Raw genomic sequence first — 26,686 nt, forward strand, 5'->3', positions numbered from 1 at the left:
CTGGCACTCGGAGTCAGTTTGTCCATCCGTCACATTTGTTTCTGTCTGAAACCATATCATACTATGGATTGGTCAGATGATGTTCAACTTGGTCAGAATGTCCCCATTCATAAAATGTCAACCATTTGTAAATGTTGGTCACATGGGGTCAAAAACTAGGTCACTAGTTAAAATCTTTGGAAAACTAGAGACATTATATTTGGTTTTTAGTTATCAGAACGTTGTCCTTGATCATTTCTTGAATTAATTTTAAAATAGACCTTGTGGTGTTAAAAACTAGGTCACAAGGTCAAATCTTTGAAAAAACTGCCAAGAGGTTATATTCATGGTTGGAACACACTAGAGACATAATATATAGTCCTATATTTATGAAACTTAAACAGAATGTTTTCTTTGATAAAATCAATGACTAGTTTGAAATCAATGACTAGTTTGAAACTTGGTCACATGAGGTCAGAAACAATATGTCAAATCTTTCAAAAATTATGTTCAAAAGCAAATATTGGTATTGATTGGTCAAACTTTGTTCAAACTGTGGTCAGAATGTTCCCCTTTATGTAATATAGGTAGACTTTAAAAATGGGTCACATGGGGTCAAAAACTAGGTCATTAGGTAAACTCTTAAAGAAAACTTGCGAACAAACAGAGGCAATATATTCACTCCATTTTTCAGAAAAACTTCAGAATTTGCCTCTATGAAATCTTGGCTTTTTTGAAACATTATATTTGGTCCAACTTTATTAGAACATTATTTTTTACCAATTCTTTGATTAATTTCAAACTAGGTCATGTGGTGTCAAAAACTATGTCATTAGGTCAAATCTTAGAAAAACTGGAAATGCTCTAGAGGCTTTTTTTGCAATATTTCTGGTCTAATCTGGCCTTGATGAAATATTTTTATTAGTTTGAAGCTGATAATGTGGGTCAAAATCTAGGTTACTTGGTCAAATTTAAATGCTACACTGTATATGATATTCTTTTATGTCAAACACTCTAGAGGCTATATTCTTGCAATATTTCTGGTCCAGTCTGGCCTTGATGAAATATTTTATTAATTTGTAACTGGTCATAATCTAGGTAACTAGGTCAAATATAAATGCTACATTATATATGATATTCTTTTATTTCAAACAGTTGCTACCAAAATCATATCTCATATCTAATGTTCATAAGAGTCCATCACTCTGCAGCTGTATTGCACGTTTAGATTGGAATATTTCACCAACACCTGATTTCCATGCCACCATTTGCCTAATCTGGCGGGGGATATTAATTCAACAAATTGCTAAGTTTTAAAGGAGTGCCGAAATATATTTCTTGACCTACTATTTCTGAATTTATAATAATGTCTGTCAGAAATTTGCATTTAAATTGGTCCAATGGTGTCAGCTCCCCCATGGTGAGCTCAAGGCTTAATAATGGTATTGCCTGTTTTAAGGATGTCGTATTTTATAAATCTTGTTGATGTATATAATATAACATTTTAATAAATTAATACACATATTGAATGATGTAACATTATTATTCTGTCTGTTGAGGAGTGCGGAAAAGTATATCTTGGCTATATTTATACCCAGTCAAAAACTATAAACTAGCCTGGCTGAACTCAAAGAACTTGTTTTATTTACTTTCCAAATTCAGGATGATAGATATATTTATAGTCATGTTCATTGGTGTCATTTGCTCAATATTTGTTGTCTTCTTGCAGACACTTTTAATACTGTTGACAATATTTCAAAACCATTCAAGATACTCAAGTGGAGCTTCAGTGCACATACAATCATTATGTTATGAGGGACAAACACTTTGGCTTTGGTAGTTGTTGAATTATGCTCCGAAAAAAACTAAGAAAAACTGAATGTTCAGCACCACTTGCTAAATCGTTGTTCCCTATTCTCAAATGTGTTTTCCTTATTTTTTATTTTTAGTTTGCTACATCAAGACAATGACTAATTATGAATAACATTGCAAAATAAACCCCAAAATGGCGTGTTGCAAACTAGGATAAATAATTATTTTGTTTTCCCACCTGGGGTTTCGAAATTGCTTAAGCAAGGACAAAGAAAAATTGGATGTGTCACATTGGGAAATCTTTGTTTTGAAAAACAACATAATATATGACAGCAATTCTAAAAATTGTCACAGATCAAGCTACATTCCTGAAGAAATTGTATATAAAACTCTTATTTTGGTGAAAGTTACGGTTGAATTAATGGTGAGCACATACAAAGTGTGCAATACTTTGTCAAAAGCTTTTGCTATTATGCATTTTCACAAATTCAAGATTTGTAATGGAATGTTTGGTTAAACAGCTCATTTTTTAGAAAAACAGAATGGTTGTACAGCTGGGTAATTGGATAGAGAGAATGGTTATACAGCTGGGTTATTGGCTCGAGAGAATGGTTATACAGCTGGGTAATTGGATAGAGGGAATGGTCATACAGCTGGGTTATTGGATAGAGAGAATGGTCATACAGCTGGGTAATTGGATAGAGAGAATGGTTATACAGCTGGGTTATTGGCTCGAGAGAATGGTTATACAGCTGGGTAATTGGGTAGAGAGAATGGTTATACAGCTGGGTTATTGGCTAGAGAGAATGGTCATACAGCTGGGTAATTGGCTAGAGAGAATGGTTATACAGCTAGGTTATTGGCTAGAGAGAATGGTCATACAGCTGGGTCATTGGCTAGAGATAATGGTTATACGGCTGGGTTATTGGCTAGAGAGAATGGTCATACAGCTGGGTCATTGGCTAGAACGAATGGTTATACAGCTAGGTTATTGGCTAGAGAGAATGGTCATACAGCTGGGTCATTGGCTAGAGATAATGGTTATACGGCTGGGTTATTGGCTAGAGAGAATAGTTGTACAGCTGGGTCATTGGCTAGAGATAATGGTTATACAGCTGGGTTATTGGCTAGAGAGAATGGTCATACAGCTGGGTCATTGGCTAGAGAGAATGGTTATACAGCTGGGTAATTGTCTAGAGAGAATAGTTGTACAGCTGGGCCATTGCCATTGGCTAGAGAGAATGGTTATACAGCTGGGCCATTGGCTAGAGAGAATAGTTGTACAGCTCGGCCATTGTCATTGTCTATAGGGAATGGTTATAAAGCTGGGCCATTGGCTAGAGAGAATAGTTGTACAGCTGGGCCATTGTCATTGGCTAGAGAGAATGGTTATACAGCTGGGCCATTGGCTAGAGAGAATGGTAATACAGCTGGGCCATTGGCTAGAGAGAATAGTTGTACAGCTGGGCCATTGTCATTGGCTAGAGAGAATGGTAATACAGCTGGGCCATTGGCTAGAGAGAATAGTTGTACAGCTGGGCCATTGTCATTGGCTATAGAGAATGGTTATACAGCTGGGCCATACATGGATCTGAGATGCCAAGATAAGCTCCGCCCCCTTAGCTATTGTTACTACTAGCAGTGATTTTTTTTCGTGAAATTTACCGCCAAATAACGGCTGTTTCCCCTCGCCGAAAATCGTCCAATTTTCCCAAAAAATAGTCACATTTTCCCAAAAATTGGTAATCAATTCCCCTCAGAAATGAATAAACAAGAGCTGTCACAGTATGTGACGAATGCCCCCAAATGTGACATTGACCTACGAACAAGGTCAGTACATGAAAAGTTGATCTTGCCTTTACGTGTCAAATACATATGGCAAGTTATTTTAAATTGCCTCTGAATAAAAAAATACCACCCATACTTGACAACCTACACTGTTATGTCCTTATATTGAGAATTCCCTTGTGAATAAACACTTAGTGTATCTTTCACCTTAGAGGTAGGGACATGGGTCTTGCACACGACACGTCGTCTTCGTATGTGGAACACATGTAGCAAGTTATTTTAAAATCTGTCCATACAAGGGAAAGTTACAGCCCGGACACGACAACCTATACTCTATGTCCTTATATGCAGCACTCCATTGTGAATGAACACTAAGTGTGACCTTGACCTTTGAGGTAGGGACACGGGTCTTGCACGCGACACGTCGTCTTGGTATGTGGAACACATGTGGCAAGTTATTTTAAAATCTGTCCAAACAAGGGAAAGTTACAGCCCTGACAAGACAACCTATACTCTATGTCCTTATATGCAGCACTCCATTGTGAATAAACACTAAGTGTGACCTTGACCTTTGAGGTAGGGACACGGGTCTTGCACGCGACACATCGTCTTGGTATGTGGAACAAATGTGGCAAGTTATTTCAAAATCTGTCGAAACAAGGGAAAGTTACAGCCCGGACAAGACAACCTATACTCTATGTCCTTATATGCAGCACTCCATTGTGAATAAACACTAAGTGTGACCTTGACCTTTGAGGTAGGGACACGGGTTTTGCACGCGACACGTTGTCTTGGTATGTGGAACACATTTGGCAAGTTATTTTAAAATCTGTCCATACAAGGGAAAGTTACAGCCCGGACACGACAACCTATACTCTATGTCCTTATATGCTGCACTCCATTGTGAATAAACACTAAGTGTGACCTTGACCTTTGAGGTAGGGACACGGGTCTTGCAGGCGATACGTCGTCTTGGTATGTGGAACACATGTGGCAAGTTATTTTAAAATCTGTCCATACAAGGGAAAGTTACAGAGCCGGACGGACGGACGGACGGTGCGATTTTAATATGCCCACCTTCGGGGGCATAAAAATACAATTATGAATTGTCAGGGTTTTTTTTCGGCAATATTTATAGCCAGTAGTCATGTTCTCAATGGCAAAAAGTACCCTTTTTCCCATTTCTGAATAAAAATTTCCAATCTGGAGTTCTAAAACTTTAAAAGAAATTTAGAATAAAAGACGATGAAATTATAAACAAAACAGTTATTTCCCCAACATGCAAGCGTCTATTCACAGAAACATACAATGATGTAATATCCGCGTCATGGTGAAAGGTGGATTTTCATTGGTTTAACTCCATTTTTTCACCCAATCAGAAAGCATGCAACAAATTAAGAGTTAAAATCATTGTGTTAAAAACATTTTTCATTGTCAACGAAAGGATTACTAATTTAAAAGTGACGGTAAATTATTCGGTGCAGGAGGGGATTAAAATAACTAATAGACAATGCTGTTCTTTGTCATGCCTAAAGTACATGTTTACATACTTGACATTGACCTTCATTGCCAATATCGGAAAATGACAGAACTGAGAAGTGAAACTGAAAGTAGACAACTGTATTTATTTATTATAATGATGGTGTATTTACTTTTGATGAATGCCGAAGAATACATGTTGATGAAATCCTACAAAATTCATTCATTTGTTTTATGATCAATTGCAAACAAGTCTGACTATTTGGAAATTGGAAAACAATAAAAATATTGATATGTTCATTCCATTCTCTCAATGAGTGTGAAAGTCATAATATTGAATAGACAGCAGATTTTGTATCCAATTTAAGAGGAAGATAAGCCCATTAAATTGTTTTTGAAATTTTTAAGAACTTGTTAATCAAACAATTGACTATTTCAAAGAGTTAAAACAAGGGATTAAACAATGTAAGGTGTTAACGGATTCAGTGCATATTATGATGAAAATACCAATGTTATTCATTATAGTATTTTATAAATTATATCCATTGTAATTATTTATGAAAAACTTCCCAACATAGATAGGGATCATTTGGCACAAAAATCATGTTTTACATGTTTTTATGATAGTAACAGTCATTAAAGAGAGTTAAAACAGTTTTAATAGATGTCTTTGTTACTGTTTATTTTAAATGACCATTTTAATGTTCATTGTATTTTCCCAATTTTGGGAATTAACGCGCTTATTTTCCCGATTGTAAAGCCACAGGTGGTTTTGAAAATTTAAATAAAAATCACTGACTACGCACCCCAAGCGTAAATTCAAAATGGCGGCTCTCGCTGCTACGAAAGCATCAGAATCCGATTCTCTTGCGAAGATTCCGGACAATATATCAGTTAAATATTTACCAGATCAAGCCAAATTATCGGGAAAGGTGTTAGAAAAGGGATTAATTACTTTCTACAAGGTTATATTCATGACATAAAAGTTTTGGAAGAGGAAAGTATCTGCCATGTAACCGCGAGATGCTGGCCTTCAATGAGAAAAAACGACAAGCCTCATATGTTAGGTGTCGATGTGGAGGGGGATTCCATACGATATATGTATTGCTCATGAAAGGCAGGGTATGTGGATTTCCAATTGTATTTAACAAATTTTATTATACTAGTAGCTTTATTCTTAAATATACATTGTGTAATATAAGCAATTTTGGATCGCCGTGTCTTTTACATTTCATGCCGTGAATCGTGATACGGAATGCGAAAAAAATATTTGCAAGTCGTCGAGTAGAGAAAGAAGTAATATACTGTATGTTGTATTTCAATTTATTGGTTTTCATATTTCTAGTTACTGCCTCGTTTTAGACATTTAACATCTGGAAAGTCAAATGATCAGTGTAGGATAAACACATGCCAATTTCACAGCATGATATCATGCTTTTGTTTTGATAACTTCTGTCATCAATCTCTGTTTTCATATTTTTTATAGATTGAGTGGTCATTGTTCACACGTGGTTGGCTTAATCAAGTCACTTCAGGAACTCAAGTTGCACAACTTCACCCATGCTCCTGATCAACAAAGTTACACAAGTAACACAACAATGGAATGTGCCAAAGGGATCAAAGATCAAGCCAGTTCCAGTGAACCAAGTCATAGTAGCACAGTCGGGAAAGGAAACCTGTCCTTTGCCAGATAGATACACAGACCAAGTTTACAAATTTTAAATTTAATTAAATAAATGAACTACAAACACACAATTCACTTAACAATGCTTTATTCCAAACATGAATAAACTAACAGTTATTCAATTATATCAAAAAAGCAGAAATAAAATCATATGATTCCTGTATAATATTTAAACAAATTTTAACTCTTGCTTCTTTGAGCAGAACTATATCGACATTTAAAGTTTGTTTATATTCCCACCAGTTGCTTTAAAATCTGAAGTTCACAACACTTTGATGAAAGTGCAAACTGTAATTCTTCAACTTGGACTTCTTTTTGTGACAACTGTTCTTTTAGGGAAGCATTCTGAGCGGTAAGTGCAAACATATCCAAAGATGATGTCCCTGAAAATAAATGCATAATAAATTTTACATTTAAGACAAGATGTTTAAAACTGACTCCTACCATTTCTCAAGAGTGTTGGAATACCTCTGTTTTAAATGCAGCACCTATTGATTTACCGAAAGAGTTCACACCATTAAATTACCAAACATCCTGTGAAGACCCAAGTAAAACAGAACTGACAACAAGATCACAGGCATTGTTAGAGTGATGGTTTCACTTACATGGACATTCGGTCTGTGTTTCTACTCCTGGTACAGTGTCTGCAGGATCCTGGACCAGCTTTTCTCTGAAAGAAATTGTTGTAATGTTGATATATTTATATGCAAATTTATACAAAAAAACTATAATTTCCGTGTAATAATGTTCAATCTCTTCAGTCCTTTTGAGTGTTCTGTTCTGTAACATACAAAATACTTGTATTTATATATATGTAACTATAATGCTGTTGTTTTGTATTGAAAAAGGAACAGTGGCATGGCCTAAAAAAAAAATACATTTGGTTCGGGTTACCCGACCCTACCTACGGAATAGGCGCCGACCCTAACGTTTTTATAGTCAGTTTAAAAAAAAATAATGAAAAACTAAAAAAAAAAAAAATTCTTTTTCTTTTTGCTTTTCAATATGTAGTTTAAAACCTTAATTGCTTATATAGAAGATAACTTTAACACCATTGTCCAATGATGAAAATGACATTCTTATATAAAGCCTAATAAAAAATAAAAAAAAAATATAAAAAAAAAGCCTACCTACCCTACCTATTTTTGAAAAGGATGTAACCCTAACCAAACAAATTTTTTTTTTAGGCCCATTCTAAAAAAATGCTGTCATAAGTTTCCTTTCCAAGTGACCGCTTTGTGGGGAGTTTTCTTGAAGATGTTATTCTCCAGCCATCAGCTGATAATGGGTCAGGATACTCTTTAGATGGTCCATTTCCTCCATGAAAGTGCTTATATATGCATACTAGTAAAATATAATTAGTGTGACAAGACTCCACAATGCCAGTCAGTAACATATTATACAATAAAACAGTAGTTTAAACTTGACACATTCATAACCTGATGGAAACTGTTTAAGGTTTCAACTAGCATGATCATGGAGGTCAATATTTAGGACACATGAAAGTAAATAAAATAAACATTTGCAGAATTCAGAATTATAATTGAAATGATTGTATTTTTATCGTTTTACGATAAAACCAAATTTTAATTTACTAACCTTCGAGCAGACATCTTCGTGCTGGTTTATCCTGTTAACATTCAGTTTCTCGTGTGGCCGTCCACAGGCTTTAATCCAGCATTTGCACTTCTCAATGTCGGATTATGGGTCGGAAATCGTTTAAATCGGCCTCCATTTAGTCCCTCTGGATACCTTTCATCCGCATAACATATTCCCCATCCGCATTGTTTAACCATTTTCACAAATAAGTCTTAAAACTTCAATAAAATGTCCAGCTGTAAACAGTTATCGCTGCTGTGTGTGTGGGTAAAGATGGCGGACGGGACTCGGTGAATAATTTGCAGCTTTCTCATTGGTCAATAATGATAAGTTTGATTGACAGGTCGGATCGATGTATTGGCTAGAGACAATAGTTGTACAGCTTGGCCATTGTCATTGTCTAGAGAGAATGGTTATATAGCTGAACCAATGGCTAGAGAGAATGGTTGTACAGCTGGGCCATTGTCATTGGCTAGAGAGAATGGTTATACAGCTGGGCCATTGGCTAGAGAGAATGGTCATACAGCTGGGTAATTGGCTAGAGAGAATGGTTATACAGCTGGGTTATTGGCTAGAGAGAATGGTTATACAGCTGGGTTATTGGCTAGATAGAATGGTTATACAGCTGGGTCATTGGCTAGAGAGAATGGTTATACAGCTGGGTCATTGGCTAGAGAGAATGGTTATACAGCTGGGTTATTGGCTAGAGAGAATGGTTATACAGCTGGGTCATTGGCTAGAGAGAATGGTAATACAGCTGGACCATTGGCTAGAGAGAACGGTTATACAGCTGGGCCATTGTCATTGGCTAGAGAGAATGGTTATACAGCTGGGTCATTGGCTAGAGAGAATGGTTATACAGCTGGGTCATTGGCTAGAGAGAATGGTCATACAGCTAGGATATTGGCTAGATAGAATGATTATACAGCTGGATCATTGACACAATGGAAGATTATACAGTTTGGTCATTTTCTGGACAAAATGGTTAAATACAGCTTGGTTGACAGAATGGTTATACAGCTTGGTTGACAGAATGGTTATTCAGCTTGGTTGACAGAATGCAGGATTCGAATTTAACTTTATTTGATAATCGCAAATTTTTGCGAGTGCTAAAATTTTCATCTCGCAAAACCAGACACTCACTCGTAATTTTTTAAGGCAAACCTTTGTGTTTGCAAGGAAAAGGTATATATTGTATGAAAAACAATGGTTTAAGGTATAGTGTAATTGTTTTAATGAATGATCATGTAATTGTACATTAAACAATATCATCATATACTGACATTACTGAGGAAGTCTTGATTAGGCCAGTATTGGTATGTGCGAAATATTTTGAAAATGTTCCTTTCGTCATCTGTGTTGAGGGTCAATATAATGTTCAACTCCCTCTTCCACATCGAAACAGTTTTAACAGACGGATTATTTCATTTTGGCTTCTTTGTTTGGAACTGGTTTATCATTGCCATCAGCTGTCGACGATTTTGAAATCAACACGCGTAAAAAAACTTATCTTTTTGCTTTTCATCATTATATATATATACAGACTGTGTCTCGATATGATTATCGCTAAATACGGCCACCAAAAATGGTTAGAAAAACCAGTCTACAAAAATACATAGTAACGAGTACCTGCCACATAGTAACGAGTACCTGCCTGTGCGCATAACGTTAATCTACCTCATCAATTTCTGTGTGATGATCAGAAAACGAAAGGCATTTCTAAAATTAGTTTTATATCTATTGTGCAGGAATTGATAACCGATTATGTTTATATCTATTATGAGGATTGCATTTTTTCTGCAAATTTTGAACTTGCAAATTTTTGCGAGTGTCTTTAAATTCAACTCGCATTTTGCGAGTGTGCGAGTGCTAAATTCGAACCCTGAGAATGGTTATACAGCTTGTTTGACAGAATGGTTATACAGCTAGACCACCAAGCAAGACAGAATTATTACACATGGAACAATCTAGACTTGTGATATGGATAGTTTTTTACCATTAACAACTTCCAGTATTCTTTGTGTACAAGATTGTTTCATACCATGATCTTTCTCTTGGCAATTGTTTTTACTACCAATAAAGGCAATTTAGCAACAAAATGGTGTGACATCTCCCAATCAGCTGTGTTCGTTTTATGGGTCAAACTTGTATACTTTATGGCTGGCAGCCATTGCAGGTATTGATTAGTCCTTCTCCTTTTTTGAGCAGACAAGTATGGCACTGAAGCAGTGATTATTTGATCAATGTAACATTCAGGAAAATCCCTGTATATCTGTCTTGGAATAATCTGACAGCAAAATTTGTCACAAGTGAATCTACTCAGACACTTAAAAAGATAAATAAGGATCCCTTCAAGTAAACACTATATTTGCTGAACATAAAAGTATCAGGTGTTTTTAGTTGTTGTTTTTTTCATGTTCATTTTTACTGGTATATTTTTTGGTGAACCAGTTACTTTGAAACCAGTGAAAAATAATCAAAATACTCAATTGATTGCTAATGAAGATAAAAAAAAAAGGTCAAGTTTAATTTACTTCTGTAAAATAGATAGTTTGAATTGCCAGTCAATATTCAAAGATGAAAGTTTGGTAGACTACTCACCTGATCCCCGGGGGGGGGGGACTACTTTTTAAGGTCACATGGTGTATCTCTACTCCCACTCTTGCCATGATTGTTTTCTCAGGCGCTACAGGTGGAAAATGTAACTGCTGTTGCTTTCATCTTCACATTTGTTATCCCCCGCCTTGAAAAGGGGAGGGGATATAGTAATGGTAGGCGCGATTCCGTGCGTGTGTGTGTGCGTGTGTGCATGTGTGTGTGCGTCCGTCCGACATTCATTTCTTTGCATCTCCTCTTACATTTCTCATGCGATTTCTACCAAACTTTCAAAGATTGATGATCATAAAGTGAAGCAGCTCATATTGTCGGGCTTTTGTGATTAAACCATTTTTGAAAGAGTTATAGCCCTTTGTTTATTTTACATTTAAAATTGGTTTCTTCGCAACTCCTCTTACGTTTTTCATGCGATTTCTACCAAACATTCACAGGTTGATGACTATATAGTGACGCAGCGCATATTGTCGGGCTATTGTGATTCAACCATTTTTGAAAGAGTTATTGCCCTTTGTTTATTTTACATTTAAAATTAGTTTCTTCGCACCTTCTCTTACGTTTTTCATGCGATTTCTACCAAACTTTCACAGATTGATGATCATAAAGTGAAGCAGCGCATATTGTCGGGCTTTCCTGATTTGACCATTTTTGAAAGAGTTATTGCCCTTTGCTTATTTTACATTTAAATTGGTTTCTTCGCAACTCCTTACATTTCTCATGCGATTTCTTCCAAACTTTCACAGATTGATGATCATAAAGTGAAGCAGCGCATTTTGTCGGGCTTTTGCGATTCAACCATTTTTGAAAGAGTTATAGCCGTTTGTTTATTCATTTAAAATTGGTTTCTTCACAACTCCTCTTACGTTTTTCATGCGATTTTTACCAAACTTTCACAGATTGATGACTATATAGTGACGCACTGCATATTGTCGGGCTTTTGCGATTCGGCCATTTTTGAAAGAGTTATTGCCCTTTTTTTACATTTAAAATTGATTTCTTCGCAACTCCTCTTACAATTTTCATGCGATTTCTACCAAACTTTCACAGATTGATGACTTTATTGTGACGCAGCGCATATTGTCGGGATTTCGCGATTCAACCATTTTTGAAAGAGTTATTGCCCTTTCTTTATTTTACATTTAAAATTGGTCACTTCGCAACTCCTCTTACGTTTATGACTATATAGTGACGCAGCGTATATTGTCAGGCTTTTGCAATTTGACCTTTTTTGAAAGAGTTATTGCCCATTCTTAATTTTACTTATTTCTTATGTTCCTGAGAAACTTCCCTTACCATTGATTGGCTTTCGTTACAAAAAATGCCCCCATGAGGCGGAGGATATAGCTGTCTGTGACCGCTCTTGTTTTGTATTATTTTAACCTGCATATGAAAAACTAGAGATATAATTAAGGTGATGTGCATGTGGTTGTATATCACTTATGAGCAGGCTTAGATATTGTTAATATTACATTATTATTATTATTATTATGCGTAAATTGTTTGTGCTGTGGTTTCAACATTTTGTTCAAAAATTATATTTTGTTTAAAATAGTAAAATTAATTATGATATTGATAAACAGTTTCTGAAAATATCACACAATAACAATATAGAGAAAAATATGAGAAGGCATATAGAATTAATTTCTATAATGACATTTCTTCATGGTTGGCAAATATCATAAAATGGGTTTCCATGGTGCTTAAAATCAATTGTAAAATACACCACAATATCAGCATGATTGTCATACATGTACATTGTCATAAAGCATGATGTTCAAGCAATTGTCAACAATATATGATGCTTGAATGCATCAACCTTTTATATACAGTCAAACCCTGTTGGGTCAAACTCTCAGGGACCAGTGAATTTACCTCGAGCCTCGGTAAATTCAAGCCAAGCGGGAAGGCTTACCTATAGTTTTTAGATATCGGTCCTTTACATTTAATTCGAGCCAACAAGGATTTCAAGCCAAGCGAGTTCGAGCCAATGGGGTTTGACTGTATATATACAAGAAAATTGTACAGATTTAAGGCATAGTAAAGATGCTAAGATTGGTCAAAAGATGGTCAATAATTTTGAAAACTTTTATTTTCTGTACTTCTGAGGTACCATCTTTATTGAGCCTAAAAAATGGGCCAGAACCAATTTGTTGAATGCTACAGTACACTCCACACAGAACTACCACTTTCCGTTTTCCTCGGCAGATTTTGGTCATCTCGGACACGACATCCAATTTATCATAATCCTCTTTCCTCGGTGTTTTCACTCGTTCACCTTCCGAGGCTGATCAGTGGACCGTATAGTTACAATCGCCGCGTTACTCGGGAGTGAAAACACCGCGAAACTCCGAGGAAACCGATAAGGATCTCCTACTGTAAATGTAGTTATGTAATTTATTTGAATACTGTTCTTTTATTGTGTTGTTTCAATATTTTTGCTCACTTGCACATAATAAGACTCGCAATCCTTTGACGGCGCAAAAATGCAATATACTTACGTCGATGTCCATTTTTGACCGAGTTCTAATTATATCTAAACAGTCCCAGTTACTTAAAGTAATGTAAACAATCTATTTGCTACGTATATTCAATAAATTTCTCTTAACTGTTTTACATTTAAACATGCAGTTTGATAAAGAATGCATTTTTCGCAATAACAAACATGCCAGATAACCAAAAGTAATCTAAATTTAGGGTACAATACGTCACTACGAAATTTGCATATCACGTGACTTCCACATTGTCAAAAATACTAGATTGCGTTTCATACATATAATTTCTAATTATTAACTAAGAAGTTATAGTTTCAATATTTTTAAGCACAATATTCATACCAACACCATAACTTTCATAAAATAGTTCAATTGAAAGCTGAATTATATTCATTTAGAGTAGGAAATAGATTACGCTAATATATCATACATGTAGATTAAATCGGCGATTTTTTTAAACCACAGAACATGAGTTACCTTCATACTTTTTTAATGTCATAATTAACAATGCAATTAAGATATTATCTGGAATGCGGAAAAAAATATGTATAACAAAATAAATAGTGACAGGAAAAATATTCACACTTACATGGTACTCAACACCTGTATATTACTCCAAGCCAATTTAGTTCTCAACAACAGAAAAGCTGTATGACGTAATTATGGTAAACAAACAACACGTGGTGTAATATCTTAAATGTGTGCGGATATAAACAGGCAATTAACAAATTTATATTAGTTGAAAGGTAAATTAATAACCGAACGGGATAAAGATGGATTGTTTTATTGAATAGGTATTCTTTATTTCTTTACGAGAAAAATTGATTTTTATAAACGAAATAACTGAAAATGTAATTATTTATTTTCAATAGTAGCAATGTAGTAGCAAAGCATACACCTCGGAGTTCCGCTTTGAGGGCAATAAAACAACACGATCACCGGCGATACTGGCAATAAAACCCTCGGCTGGAAACGAGCAACTCGGCGAAACTCGGCGAATTTTAGCGAGGAAAAAGGTTACGTACTCGGCGGATGTCCGCGATAAATTAAAAAACCCTCCGAGTGACCGAGGAAAGTGATAGTTCCGCGTGGAGTGTACTGTATATTGTTGGTTGTTAAAATGAATTATTTTGAAACCAAAGGGTGGCTGGAAATGCTACACTAAGTTTGTTTTAATGTAAAGTTAAAAATTGTAATACGATTTCAGTAAGTCCCTTATTTTTCAATGAAATTTCTTGATATTTTAACCGATATTTTTTTGGTATGCTTTTGTATGGTTATTGACAAGTTGGCCCTGTGTCCTTTTCGTTTTTCATCATATCTAAATATAGCACAGCTGGGTCTTAAAATAACACACATGCAATGTTTACTGTTTCTTGCATCCAAATTGAAATACAGTAGGACTGCAATTATAGAAAATGCTTGAATGTGCCCAAATGATTGAAATGATAACTATTTTAGGAAGAAGTGCTTTTACCATTTGGTTTTCAATTCATCTCTTTGTTGTTGTTTTCAAGAAAAATAGTTGAAGTATTGTAATAACTTTGATGTTGTCATTGCATTAGAGAGAACTCGAACCATGCAAGATATATTCACATATAACATGTATATAGTATTAGACCCATAACTATGGCTTTTAAAAGCAGTACCACTTTTCAACTAAAAAAACAACAACAGGCAAGCATTTTATTTCACTTGGCACTCTTGTTAACTTTTGTTGTTGAAAGCAAATCTGTCTTATTCTTGCTATAATATGATTTACATTGCATTAAATGTACATAAAAATGTTACAGAGAGATACTTTTGTTGTCAAAATTCTATGTTGATGTTTTATTGGCTTGTCTATTTTTCAAAGAAAACAGTTGAACTAGTGTCATAGCCTTGATGTGTTGTAAGTGGGCAATTTTTTTTTGGCCATACCTCAATTTATGTCCCAAGATATTTACATAGAATTAAAGGGACTTTACACCAAGAATCTGTTACCTCAGGACAATTATTTAATAAAATGTTTTACTTGTTGATATCGTAATTGTAAAAAAGAATACCAAAATTTAAAAAAAAAATGTGTCGAAGACCGGGTTTGAACTGGTGTCGCCAAAATTGCAGTTCAGCGTTGTATCCACTGAGCTACGAAGGCTTACTCTAAATGGGTGATATAATTAAGCTATACACCTACCTCGGTAATATCACGTGATAACATCGACTAGCCAATCACGCATATAGAATGAATTCTACTAGGTAGACATACCCAGTAATCTTTTTTGATGGAAAAAAACAACACCACTCAATTTATTGTAAACTATGTGGTACTTCAGTTAGTAAGTTTCAATGCATTGTACACATCGATACCAAGATTATGTCAGTTTTCGACAATTTTCTCTTTTTTTCCGCTATTTTCATCGTACGGAGTACAGTCCTTTTAAGTGCATGTGATAACATTGACAATGGCACATAACTCTGGCTTTAGTAATGGCTTAGTGCTTTTTTATAGAATGTGTGATAAAACATCAACTGTAAATCAATCATTTAAAACATTGTTCTTTTTGTTTTTTTCAGGAGCATATAGAGATAATATTTCTTGTGATATTTACGGTGGAAGCTGTTATGAAAATTATAGCATATGGTTTCATACTTCACTCTGGTGCTTATCTCCGCACATATTGGAACGTTCTAGATTTCATTATAGTAGTTATAGGGTAAGTAATTGTTTTAAAAATATTTTACCATTATTTGATTAAATTCAAAACCTACATGTTATCACCAAACTGGACAAGAGTGTATCCTCTGGGTAACTCTGGTTTCCCCCACTATGCAAGACCACCCTCTCATGTACATGGGTGAAAGTTTTCTGGACTGCTCCAGAAGTTCCGGATTTTCGATGTCCTCAGGTATCACTTTTCCAAATCGTGTAAATCCGTTGAGATTTCAGAGGGGGGTAGGGGGTATAGGCCTACCTCAACCCTGACTTCGACTTTCAAATTGTTGAAACGAAAACGAAAGTAAATTCCAGTGACTCTATCTGTTTTGCTATTTATTTTTAGTAACGATTCGTCATTGCAAGGTGCTCGCTTACGGGTTTTTATGAAGATAGCCTGGAGCGCGTACGGCTACGGCCATAAATAGACTAGCTGGGTTCGACCGTTCCGCCAATAAGTCCGAACGGGAAAGCCAATCGCTCCCAATTGGGAATGTTCGCGATCATCAAGACATTGCAGACGCTTTTTAAACGCCTAGGTAGCGGTGAATTACGATATAATACAACAATTCTGATTGGCTCACTGTACCCTGTAGTCCAATAAAATAGCTGGTCTTTTGGCGGTTAGATGATTCTTTTAAAAAACAACAACAATATTCTTGTGATAAAAGATCGTTGCAAAAAATATTGAAAATGAAGTTTCTACCCCCAGCGTGCATGATAATAAGTCAGTTTCTTTGGCAATCATATAATCCTGGAAAAGTGCTGTACAAGCACTCAAAACCACTCATTCCCAGGAGCTTCCGGGGGGCCCCTACCAGCGCTTTGCCCTGGACCCAACGGGGGCCCAGGCGGCCCCATGGCCCCCAGCTAAATTTTCAGGATTCTCAAGATTTCCAACTTTCACCCATGCATGTACTGTCATGCCAACTAGACTGTCTAGAGCTCTTAGTCCTGTAAGATATGGTTAATATGAATGTCTAGAGCTCTAAGCCCTGTAAGATATGGTGAATATGACTGTCTAGAGCTCTAAGCCCTGTAAGCGATGGTGAATATGGCTGTCTAGAGCTCTAAGCCCAGTAAGCTATGGTGAATATGACTCTAGAGCTCTAAGTCCTATAAGCTATGGTGAATATGACTGTCTAGAGCTCTAAGCCCTGTAAGCTATGGTGAATATGACTGTCTAGAGCTCTAAGTCCTATAAGCTATGGTGAATATGACTGTCTAGAGCTCTAAGCCCTGTAAGCTATGGTGAATATGACTGTCTAGAGCTCTAAGCCCTGTAAGCTATGGTGAATATGACTGTCTGGTGGTCTAAGTCCTATAAGCTATGGTGAATATGACTGTCTAGAGCTCTAAGTCCTGTAAGCGATGGGAAATATGACTGTCTAGAGCTATAAGTCTTGTGAGCTGTGGAAAATATGACTGTCTAGAGCTCTAAGCCCTGTAATTTATGGAAAATATGACTTTCCAGAGGATTAAGCCCTGTAAGCTATGGTAAACATGCAATATGACAAGACAACAGTTGTACATTGCTAAATGCAGCTTATAAAATAAAAGCAGTAGACAAAATAGAAAATGCCTAAGCAGAATGTCATTTACATTTTATCAATTAATCTTGTTCATATTTGAAACATTGAAAGTAAACATCTCCAAGCTACAAAAAAACAGTTAAGACGATAGGGGTAAATTTGCTGAAATAAACTATTTCTTGAAAACATGTCTTTGGGCAGAAATTTCATAAGGCAGTAATTGAATTGGCCAATGAAAAGTGGGAAACGCATTACGTTGCCTTTGCCCAGTGACAAACTACGGAAATTGCTGGCTGAATTGATGTGGTCGTGTCCAATTTTGTGGATTTAATTACTTTTTCTCCCTTGCAGTCTTTTGGTCTTTATGTTGCATAACTTAAGTTACACAAATTTACATTTTTTGTTTCAGGGAAATTAAACTCAGCAGTGTTAAATATCCAAACTGCGCTTATAAAATTGTTTTTATTAATATTAACATATAAACTGCTTTTAATGTATTATACATGCACAATTATACATTTATCTGATATGGTTAAATAGCCAACAGTGAAACCATTCTGTAAGAGCATTTTGATATGTATTGATAGTTCTGTTCAGTTCTGTTCTGTCCCTTCCAACTTTGTTCTAATAAGCAAATGATTTTGTATTTCAGATTAATCAGTACTATAGTATCAGCCACAGTAGAAGGTGATGTGTTCGATGTCAAAGTTTTACGGGCTTTCAGGGTGCTACGACCCCTTCGTCTTGTTTCTAGAGCTCCAAGTAAGTGTACTAAAAAACCATCCTATAGTTTATTATATTATGTGAATGATATAACCAACATGCACAGGGTCTAACCAACATGTCACTTTTTAAATTGATTGACTGTTCTTTCCACTGCGAGGTATTGTCACTGGTGTAGTCTCTGTCCCGTTACTGGTGTCGTCTCTGTCCCGTAACTGGTGTCATCTCTGTCCCATCACTGGTGTCGTCTCTGTCCCATCACTGGTCTCATCTCTATCCCATCACTGGTGTCTTCTCTGTCCCATCACTGGTGTCGTCTCTGTCCCAACACTGGTGTCGTCTCTGTCCCATCACTGGTGTCATCTCTGTCCCATCACTGGTGTCATCTCTATCCTGTCACTGGTGTCTTCTCTGTCCCAACACTGGTGTCGTCTCTGTCCCATCACTGGTGTCATCTCTGTCCCATCACTGGTGTCATCTCTATCCTGTCACTGGTGTCTTCTCTGTCCCATCACTGGTGTCATCTCTGTCCAGTCACCGGTGTCATCTCTGTCCCATCACTGGTGTCTTCTCTGTCCCATCACTGGTGTCATCTCTATCCCATCACTGGTGTCATCTCTGTCCCATCACTGGTGTCTTCTCTGTCCCGTCACTGGTGTCATCTCTATCCTGTCACTGGTGTTTTCTCTGTCCCTTCACTGGTGTCATCTCTATCCTGTCACTGGTGTCATCTCTGTCCCATCACTGGTGTCGTCTCTGTCCCATCACTGGTGTCATCTCTATCCTGTCACTGGTGTAATGTCTGTTCCGTCACTGGTGTCATCTCTGTTCCGTCACTGTAGTCATCTCTATCCCATCACTGGTGTCATCTCTGTCCCATCACTGGGGTCATCTCTGTCCCATTACTGGTGTCATCTCTGTCCTGTCACTGGTGTTCTCTCTGTCCCGTCACTGTATTCATCTCTGTCCCATCACTGGTGTCATCTCTGTCCCATCACTGGTGTCATCTCTGTCCCATTACTGGTGTCATCTCTGTCCCATCACTGGTGTTGTCTCTGTCCCGTCACTGATGTTATCTCTGTCCTGTCACTGGTGTTATCTCTGTCACGTCACTGGTGCCATCTCTGTCCCATAACTGGTGTCATCTCTGTCCCATCACTGTAGTCATCTCTGTCCCATCACCGGTGTCATATATGTCCCATCACCGGTGTCATTTCTGTTCCGTCACCGGTTTCATCTCTGTCCCATCACTGGTGTCGTCTCTGTCCCATCACTGGTGTCATCTCTGTCCCATCACTGGTGTCAGCTCTGTCCCATTACTGGTGTCATATATGTCCCATCACCGGTGTCATCTCTGTCCCGTCACCGGTTTCATCTCTGTCCCATCATTGGTGTCATCTCTGTCCCATCACTGGTGCCAAAGTGAGGCTATTGGACCAAAGTGAGGTTATCTCAATGAATTGAGGTTAGCAGATCAAATTCAGGTTATCAGACTGAAGTGAGGTTATTGGAACAAAGTCAGACTTAGCCCTTCAAAGCCAGCAGGGAACTTGATGAAGAATTTTCATGAACTTACACCCGATCTAGAGCTGGATAGCTCAGAAAAAATTCTAGGAATAAATGAAAACCATTTCTCAGTACAAAAGTCCCAGATATTATCAGATATGACCACATTCTAAAGAGTTAATCACAGTTGGCCCTCTGGGGGAGGATCTATGGACTTATTTATAAGCTCACATTGTAAATCTAATGAGTTTTTTAGTTAATCTTGGACCTAGGTACCAATCACATCTGGTAAAGATTGGACCTATTGCTCCCAAAGAAAGAGATATTGCTGATTGATACAAGTCTCTCTTTTGCCTATTGAGACAAAACTGTAACAAATTCAGAATCCTATATTAAGGATATATATGATAAAATAAAAAAGTACAATAATTAAGTGACATTGAATTGAGTTAAACCTCAATTTGTTTACCTAAGTGCTCATCATTTTCTTATTGTTGTTTGCTTTATTATCACATACGTTAAATGAATTCTTCACAGCGCCCGATGTCAATATATATCAGACATGATTGTGAACTTTTCATATCAGGTGTTTAGACTTTGCCAGACTACTTCCTCGGGTCTGAAGTAAGTCTCTGACATTCCATGGAACATCATTATACATAAATGTGCAAACAATGCATAACTTCCGTAATTTCTAGAAATATGCAATGAATACATGCAAACATTGATTGAAGTGTCATTTTACTGTTTTAAGCGTATGTAATGAAAAGGTTATTGAATTTATGTTACTATTGCCATTCTGACATCAAGCTTTACTACTCTCCATGACACATGTACATATATATATATTTCTGTACAAGTTTCATATACCTATACATATAAAAGCCTTATAGCAGTCAATTAACAACATGTCCATCTCGAGTTTTAAAGTTCTTCAAAATGATGGATATTGTAGCTTCTCCTGGGTGCCTCTTGGAAATTGAAAATCTGGCAAATATTGTTCCTATAGTTGAAGTAGAGTGACCAAATAACCAACCTGCACTGTATAAATGGAAAATACCCTACCTGCACAGTATAAATGGAAAATACCCTACCTGTAGAGTATAAATGGAAAATTACCTACCTGCACTGTATAAATGGAAAATACCCTACCTGCACTGTGTAAATGGAAAATACCTTACCTGCACAGTATAAATGGAAAATACCCTACCTGCACAGTATAAATGGAAAATGCCCTACCTGCACAGTATAAATGGAAAATACCCTACCTGTAGAGTATAAATGGAAAATACCCTACCTGCACTGTATAAATGGAAAATGCCCTACCTGCACAGTTTAAATGGAAAATGCCCTACCTGCACAGTATAAATGGAAAATACCCTACCTGCACTGTATAAATGGAAAATACCCTACCTGCACAGTATAAATGGAAAATACCCTACCTTCAAAGAATAAATGGAAAATAATATTAGAGTATTAGATCAAAACATTTTCATTAGCATAAAAAACTGACATGAAGTCACCTGAGATCATTGAACTGTTTTTTCTGTTATGTTTGTATTTGTATGTCCAACTATCTGGGGAAATCCTGCATGCAGAGCACAGAGCTTCACTAATTGCATGATTATTCTTCCTTTTGGTGTCCAACCGATTTAACCTATCAGCAGATAATTACTTATTTCTGTTGTTTAGAAAAATACAGGAAGTGTCTCTTGAGGTTTTTGTGCTGATATGGGACTCTTGAGAATCAAAAAGCAATATGGTCCTTCAAATTGATTCTTGTTGTTACAGTAGTCAGTAGTACTTTTGTGTATTTGAACCTGGTCAAGTTGCTTAGTTGTTTGTAATCCAGTGTGGGGTGCAATGCAGAAATTGTTCTCAGGCTGGTCACTTATACGGTTACAAACAGATAGTACCAAAGGCGGAAAAGGAGCCTTCATTAAATCACTTATATTGTTAGCTTGACTGCTTCTTGAAGAAAAAAGACTAAGTATTGCATGTACCGTGCAATCAGGCCTTTAACCCACGTCTGTCTCCTTGTTTACAGGTCTACAGGTGGTCCTGAACTCCATCTACCGTGCAATCAGGCCTTTAATACACATTTGTCTCCTTGTCATCTTCGTTATCATCATCTACGCTATTGTCGGCCTCGAGCTCTTCTCAGGGAAGCTTCACAAGACTTGCTTCATCAATGGAACCAGTAAGTCCTGCTTCTAGTTTTCAAGAGTTCATTAAGTGAATAGGAAACCTTGAAGGTAACCAGGAATAATAATTGACAAAGCTCAGGCAGCGTGGTTCAAACCTTGGACCATTTGAGTATCATGTGATAACCACTCAATGATGTGTCATGGTAATTGCTTATAAAGTTATTCCAAAAGGTTCACTAGAAGTGGGTCTTGAAATTTACTATATTGTTTTATTCTCATGCAACACCACCAAAAGAGCTACAGATAATCTTCAGTCAACATGTTTCCCTTTTGCAGAGGAGTTTGCGAGCGAAGACCCATCTCCATGTGGAAAGGGTTACAAGTGTAACGCGTCCAAAGGGTATGTGTGCGAGGACGGCTGGGACGGGCCAAATGACGGGATCACCAACTTTGACAACTTCCCCCTCGCCATGCTCACAGTGTTTCAGTGTATCACCATGGAAGGCTGGACTGATGTCCTTTATAGCGTGAGTTACAGCAGCAGACTATTATTTAATGTCGCTTAGAACCTTTTCACATTCACCCCTTGGGCTGCAACCTATATACTGACAAAAATGATGTAAAAATACAATACGTTGTTAATCACATTAGTGTTTCATAAAAAATTGTGTTTAAAAATTTCTTGTTTTTTTTTGTCGCTGAAAAATTAGTTATCCTAAGAAATTTATAGAAATTGCATGTAAATTTGGAGCATGGGGTTACTCTTTTTTTAAAGTTGTTTCATGTAAAAATAAGCTTTAAAAGATCATGTCTTAATTATTTTAAAGGTTATTGTCCTGAAATGCATCGATCTGAAAAGAAAGCAAACAAATGCCTTATATATAACCATGGTTCCATGCTGACATTCAGTGATCTTAGTTTATTTGTCTGAATAAAAGGAGTGTTGACATTTTGTTAGGAAACATATAGCCATTTTCATCCGTTCAAAGCCCGCAATACTACAGAACTCACGTTTTATGGGAGAAGCTTTCTTTTCAAGTCAGCTTGTATAGTTGTGCTCTTAATACCGGAGAAGACGATTTCTTACTGTCAAAGGTTACAAAATTCAGTTTAAGCTTTATTTTATATGCATCTCACGATTTATATGATAATGCATTGATTTTAAAAAATGTTCTCTTTTTGTTCTCAAATGAATGATAGCTTAAGTAAGTCTGTTTCATTCAAAAAGCTAACTTAATTTCATCTTAAGACATCTGGTTATCTGTTAAAATTTCTTGATAAACTTCAAAGCATGATTATAATTCTTCCACCTATAGATTGGAGATTTATTTCATAGGGTGGTGGTTTTCAGCAGACATTTAAATCTTGGCTTCTGCAGCACCCAATCAATACTTGCTGAATATAAAGAGATAATCATTTAGCAAGATGTTCTCAATCTCTAAGGGGAAAAACATGATCACTTTTCCCTTAAAGGGCCCCTCATTACTTTTAATAACTTATTTGAAATATAAATAAATATAAGTTTTAAGTTCTGAGCACATATTATGTCTAATAGCAAAATGTTTTGCCAACTGTGTACATATAGATTTTGAAATAATTTTCAATGTGCAGAACTAAATATGAAATATGGTTGAAATATGAACATTTATTAAACTTTGTTCACTCCCCTTGATGGATGGGAATAGAAGGGTTGTGATATGTGGAACTAGGGAGACAAATTCTGGGCATGTTCTTTGAATTGGCCTTTGAAGAAATATTAAGGTCAGAATCAATCTGATTTTATTTACAAAATAAGCTACATAGAGGATTATTGTTTGTGTCAGTGAAAGATCATGATATATTTCACCGAGTGAGCTCCAAAAGCTATATTTCATGAGTGGCTTAGCAGTTTGTTTAATATTAACCTTTGTTTTTTACAAGGTATTAAATATCTTGCGATCTTACACTGAAATTTTTTTTTTCTTTTTATCATATGCCAAAAAAAGGATATTAAATAACAGTTACTAGTAGTTTTCTTGAGGAAAACGTCCTAAATAAATCGTATGCCAACATGGCGTTATTTCAGAAACAACGGCGTTGAAACTTTGTCTCTACCCTGTGTGCTTGATGTTTGATAAGTAAATGAATGCAGGCTTGAATTATTTTAAAAACAGTTAAAATATCAAAATGTTATTTCACTGTTTGAAACAATATCAAATTCTTTTCACTGATAAATCTCTAGAAATAACCGAAAGGCACACAAGGAAATGTTATATTTGCTGCTTTTATCATAATATCACTATTTCTTTTTGTCGCTCTTCAAATGCATAAATGAAAGTTACTTGCATCGTTATACTATATTTCAGATCAACGATGCAATGGGTAATGAATGGCCGTGGATCTACTTCGCCAGTCTGATCATCATCGGGTCGTTCTTTGTTCTAAACCTCGTACTTGGTGTCCTTAGCGGGTATGTACACATTCTCTGTGACGTTCCCGTATTTGAAAATGCATCTAAGTGTTTCATCGATAGATTTCTGCTACAAAGATTCGACTTCGGCAAAATATACTATAATTGATATATATTTATATATCTCTGAAATAGTTTTTTCTATATTTAGTGAAAACAGTGTCATCCTTTCAAATCTTACTTTCATGCTTTCACATTCTTGCTGGCATGGCTCTCTCCCTCTCTCTCACCTGCTCATGATGTCTCAGTTTTCCATCTCTTGTTCAGTCTCATGCTCTCTCCCTCTCTCTCCCCTGCTCATGATGTCTCAGTTTTCGATCTCTTGCGCGGTCTCTGTCGCTCCCTCTTCTCCAGCAATTATGTCATATCCGTACAGCTATTTTTTTGTCTTTGCAACAACCTTTTAGCCAAACTAGATTTTTCAACATAAAAAATGGTTTATTGTGATCCTCTTAAATATAACTACTTCTAAATGTCTCGAAATGGGAATATTATAGAAAAAAAAATAAAGGGCTTAGATTGATTCCAAAATTTCCAAACTAATTGGGGCCAGACAATTTCTCTCATTGTATAAATAGTAGTTTTCCATTACCACATAAGGAGAATATTAAACCACGGTAATAAATTTTTCGAAAAGGACATCTTTAGCATTGAACAAGAAGAAGCATTGTTTATATAGCAGATAAGGTTACCATCAAGTGGAGCTAGGCACAATGTCATGCATTGATTTTTCTTGAACAATTTCTGAGATTGCGGTAGAATAACAGATAATGAAAAGATCATGATTTTGTTGGAAAGAATTAATCACATCTTATGGTAAATAGCTTGATTTATGTTAAGGTGGTTGCTTACAACAATATTTGTTATGATTTGAGTCTTGTTGTTGCAGATGAACTACTGGCATCACTCACAAATAACTTACCTATCCATGTCCAGAAAATTTACTGTGTTGTACATAACACACTTATTATAATAGTATATAATCTTCTTTAGCTTATTTTAACACATAGTGACAAGGTGAGCTTTTGTGATCACAATTTGTCCGGCGTCCGGCCGGCGTCCGTCCGTCTGTCGGTAAACTTTTACTTTAAACGACATCTCCTCATAAACCGCTTAGCCAATTTCATCCAAACTTCACAGGAATGTTCCTTGGGTGGTCCCCTTTGAAAATTTTTCAAAGAATTGAATTCCATGCAGAACTCTGGTTGCCATGGCAACGGAAGGGAAAAACTTCTTCTCCAAAACCACAAGGCCTAGAGCCTTAATATTTGGTGTATAGCATCATCTAGTGGTCCTCTACCAAAATTGTTAAAACTATCCCCCTGGGGTCAAAAATGGCCCCGCCCCGGGGGTCACTTGTTTTACATAGACTTATATAGGGAAAACTTTAAAAATCTTCTTCTCAAAAACCACAAGGCCTAGAACCTTGAAAATTGGTATGTGTCATCATGTAGTGGTCCTCTACAAAATTTGTTCAAATTATTCTCCTGGGGTCAAAAATGGCCCCGCCCCAGGGGTCACTAGTTTTATTACATAGTGTTACTTAAACATCTTTTCCTCTGAAAGTAAAGGTCAGAATGACTCCATACTTGATATGTAGCATCCTTATATGGTCCTCTCTCAACTTTGTTCAAATGGTTTTGTTTGGCCCCTTTTAGGGGTCACCAGAGCAAAAAATAGAAAAACCTTTAAACAACTTGATCTTATTAACTGCTTGATGGATCTTCAAGTCTGAAGCATCCTAGCATGGGCCTCTGTCAGGTCTTTTCAAATAATTTTGTTTGGTCCCTTTTAAGGGCAACCAGAGCTAAAATTAGTAAAAAAAAACTTAACATTTTCTTCGCATGAATCCCTTGATAGATCTTCAGCAAATTTGGTTTGAAGTGTCCTTGCATGGACCTCTCTTAAATTTGTTCACATAATTTTGTTTGGCCCCTTTTAGCTAAAAATAGAGTAAAAAACGATTATTCTTGTGAACCTCATGATGGATATTTACCAAATTTGGTCTGAAGCACCCTTGCATAGACTTCTCTCAAATGTATTAAAATAATTTTGTTTGGTCTCTTTTATTTTCATATTTCTTATAATATGCATGAATGTTCTCAAAATGTCAAAACTTAAATCATTGTTGTGTACGCTAAATTACTGAAATACGACGATAATTATCGAAATACACAAGACAGTTATC

At 36.3% G+C, this 26,686-nt stretch overlaps 1 protein-coding gene across 8 annotated transcripts in view; it reads left to right on the forward strand.

Moving 5' to 3' along the window:
• The window catches only part of LOC128217248 (muscle calcium channel subunit alpha-1-like), a 167,879-nt gene that overhangs the window by 71,459 nt on the left and 69,734 nt on the right, over positions 1–26,686 (forward strand). For all 8 annotated transcript variants that reach the window (XM_052924262.1, XM_052924254.1, XM_052924256.1 and 5 more), the window contains exons 4-8: positions 16,003–16,142; positions 18,326–18,435; positions 21,950–22,102; positions 22,386–22,576; positions 24,395–24,498. In XM_052924262.1, coding sequence (XP_052780222.1) covers positions 16,003–16,142; positions 18,326–18,435; positions 21,950–22,102; positions 22,386–22,576; positions 24,395–24,498 — 698 coding nt within the window. The remainder of the gene's footprint in view (positions 1–16,002; positions 16,143–18,325; positions 18,436–21,949; positions 22,103–22,385; positions 22,577–24,394; positions 24,499–26,686) is intronic.

Source organism: Mya arenaria, chromosome 14 (assembly GCF_026914265.1).
Source record: "Mya arenaria isolate MELC-2E11 chromosome 14, ASM2691426v1".
NCBI lineage: Eukaryota > Metazoa > Mollusca > Bivalvia > Myida > Myidae > Mya > Mya arenaria.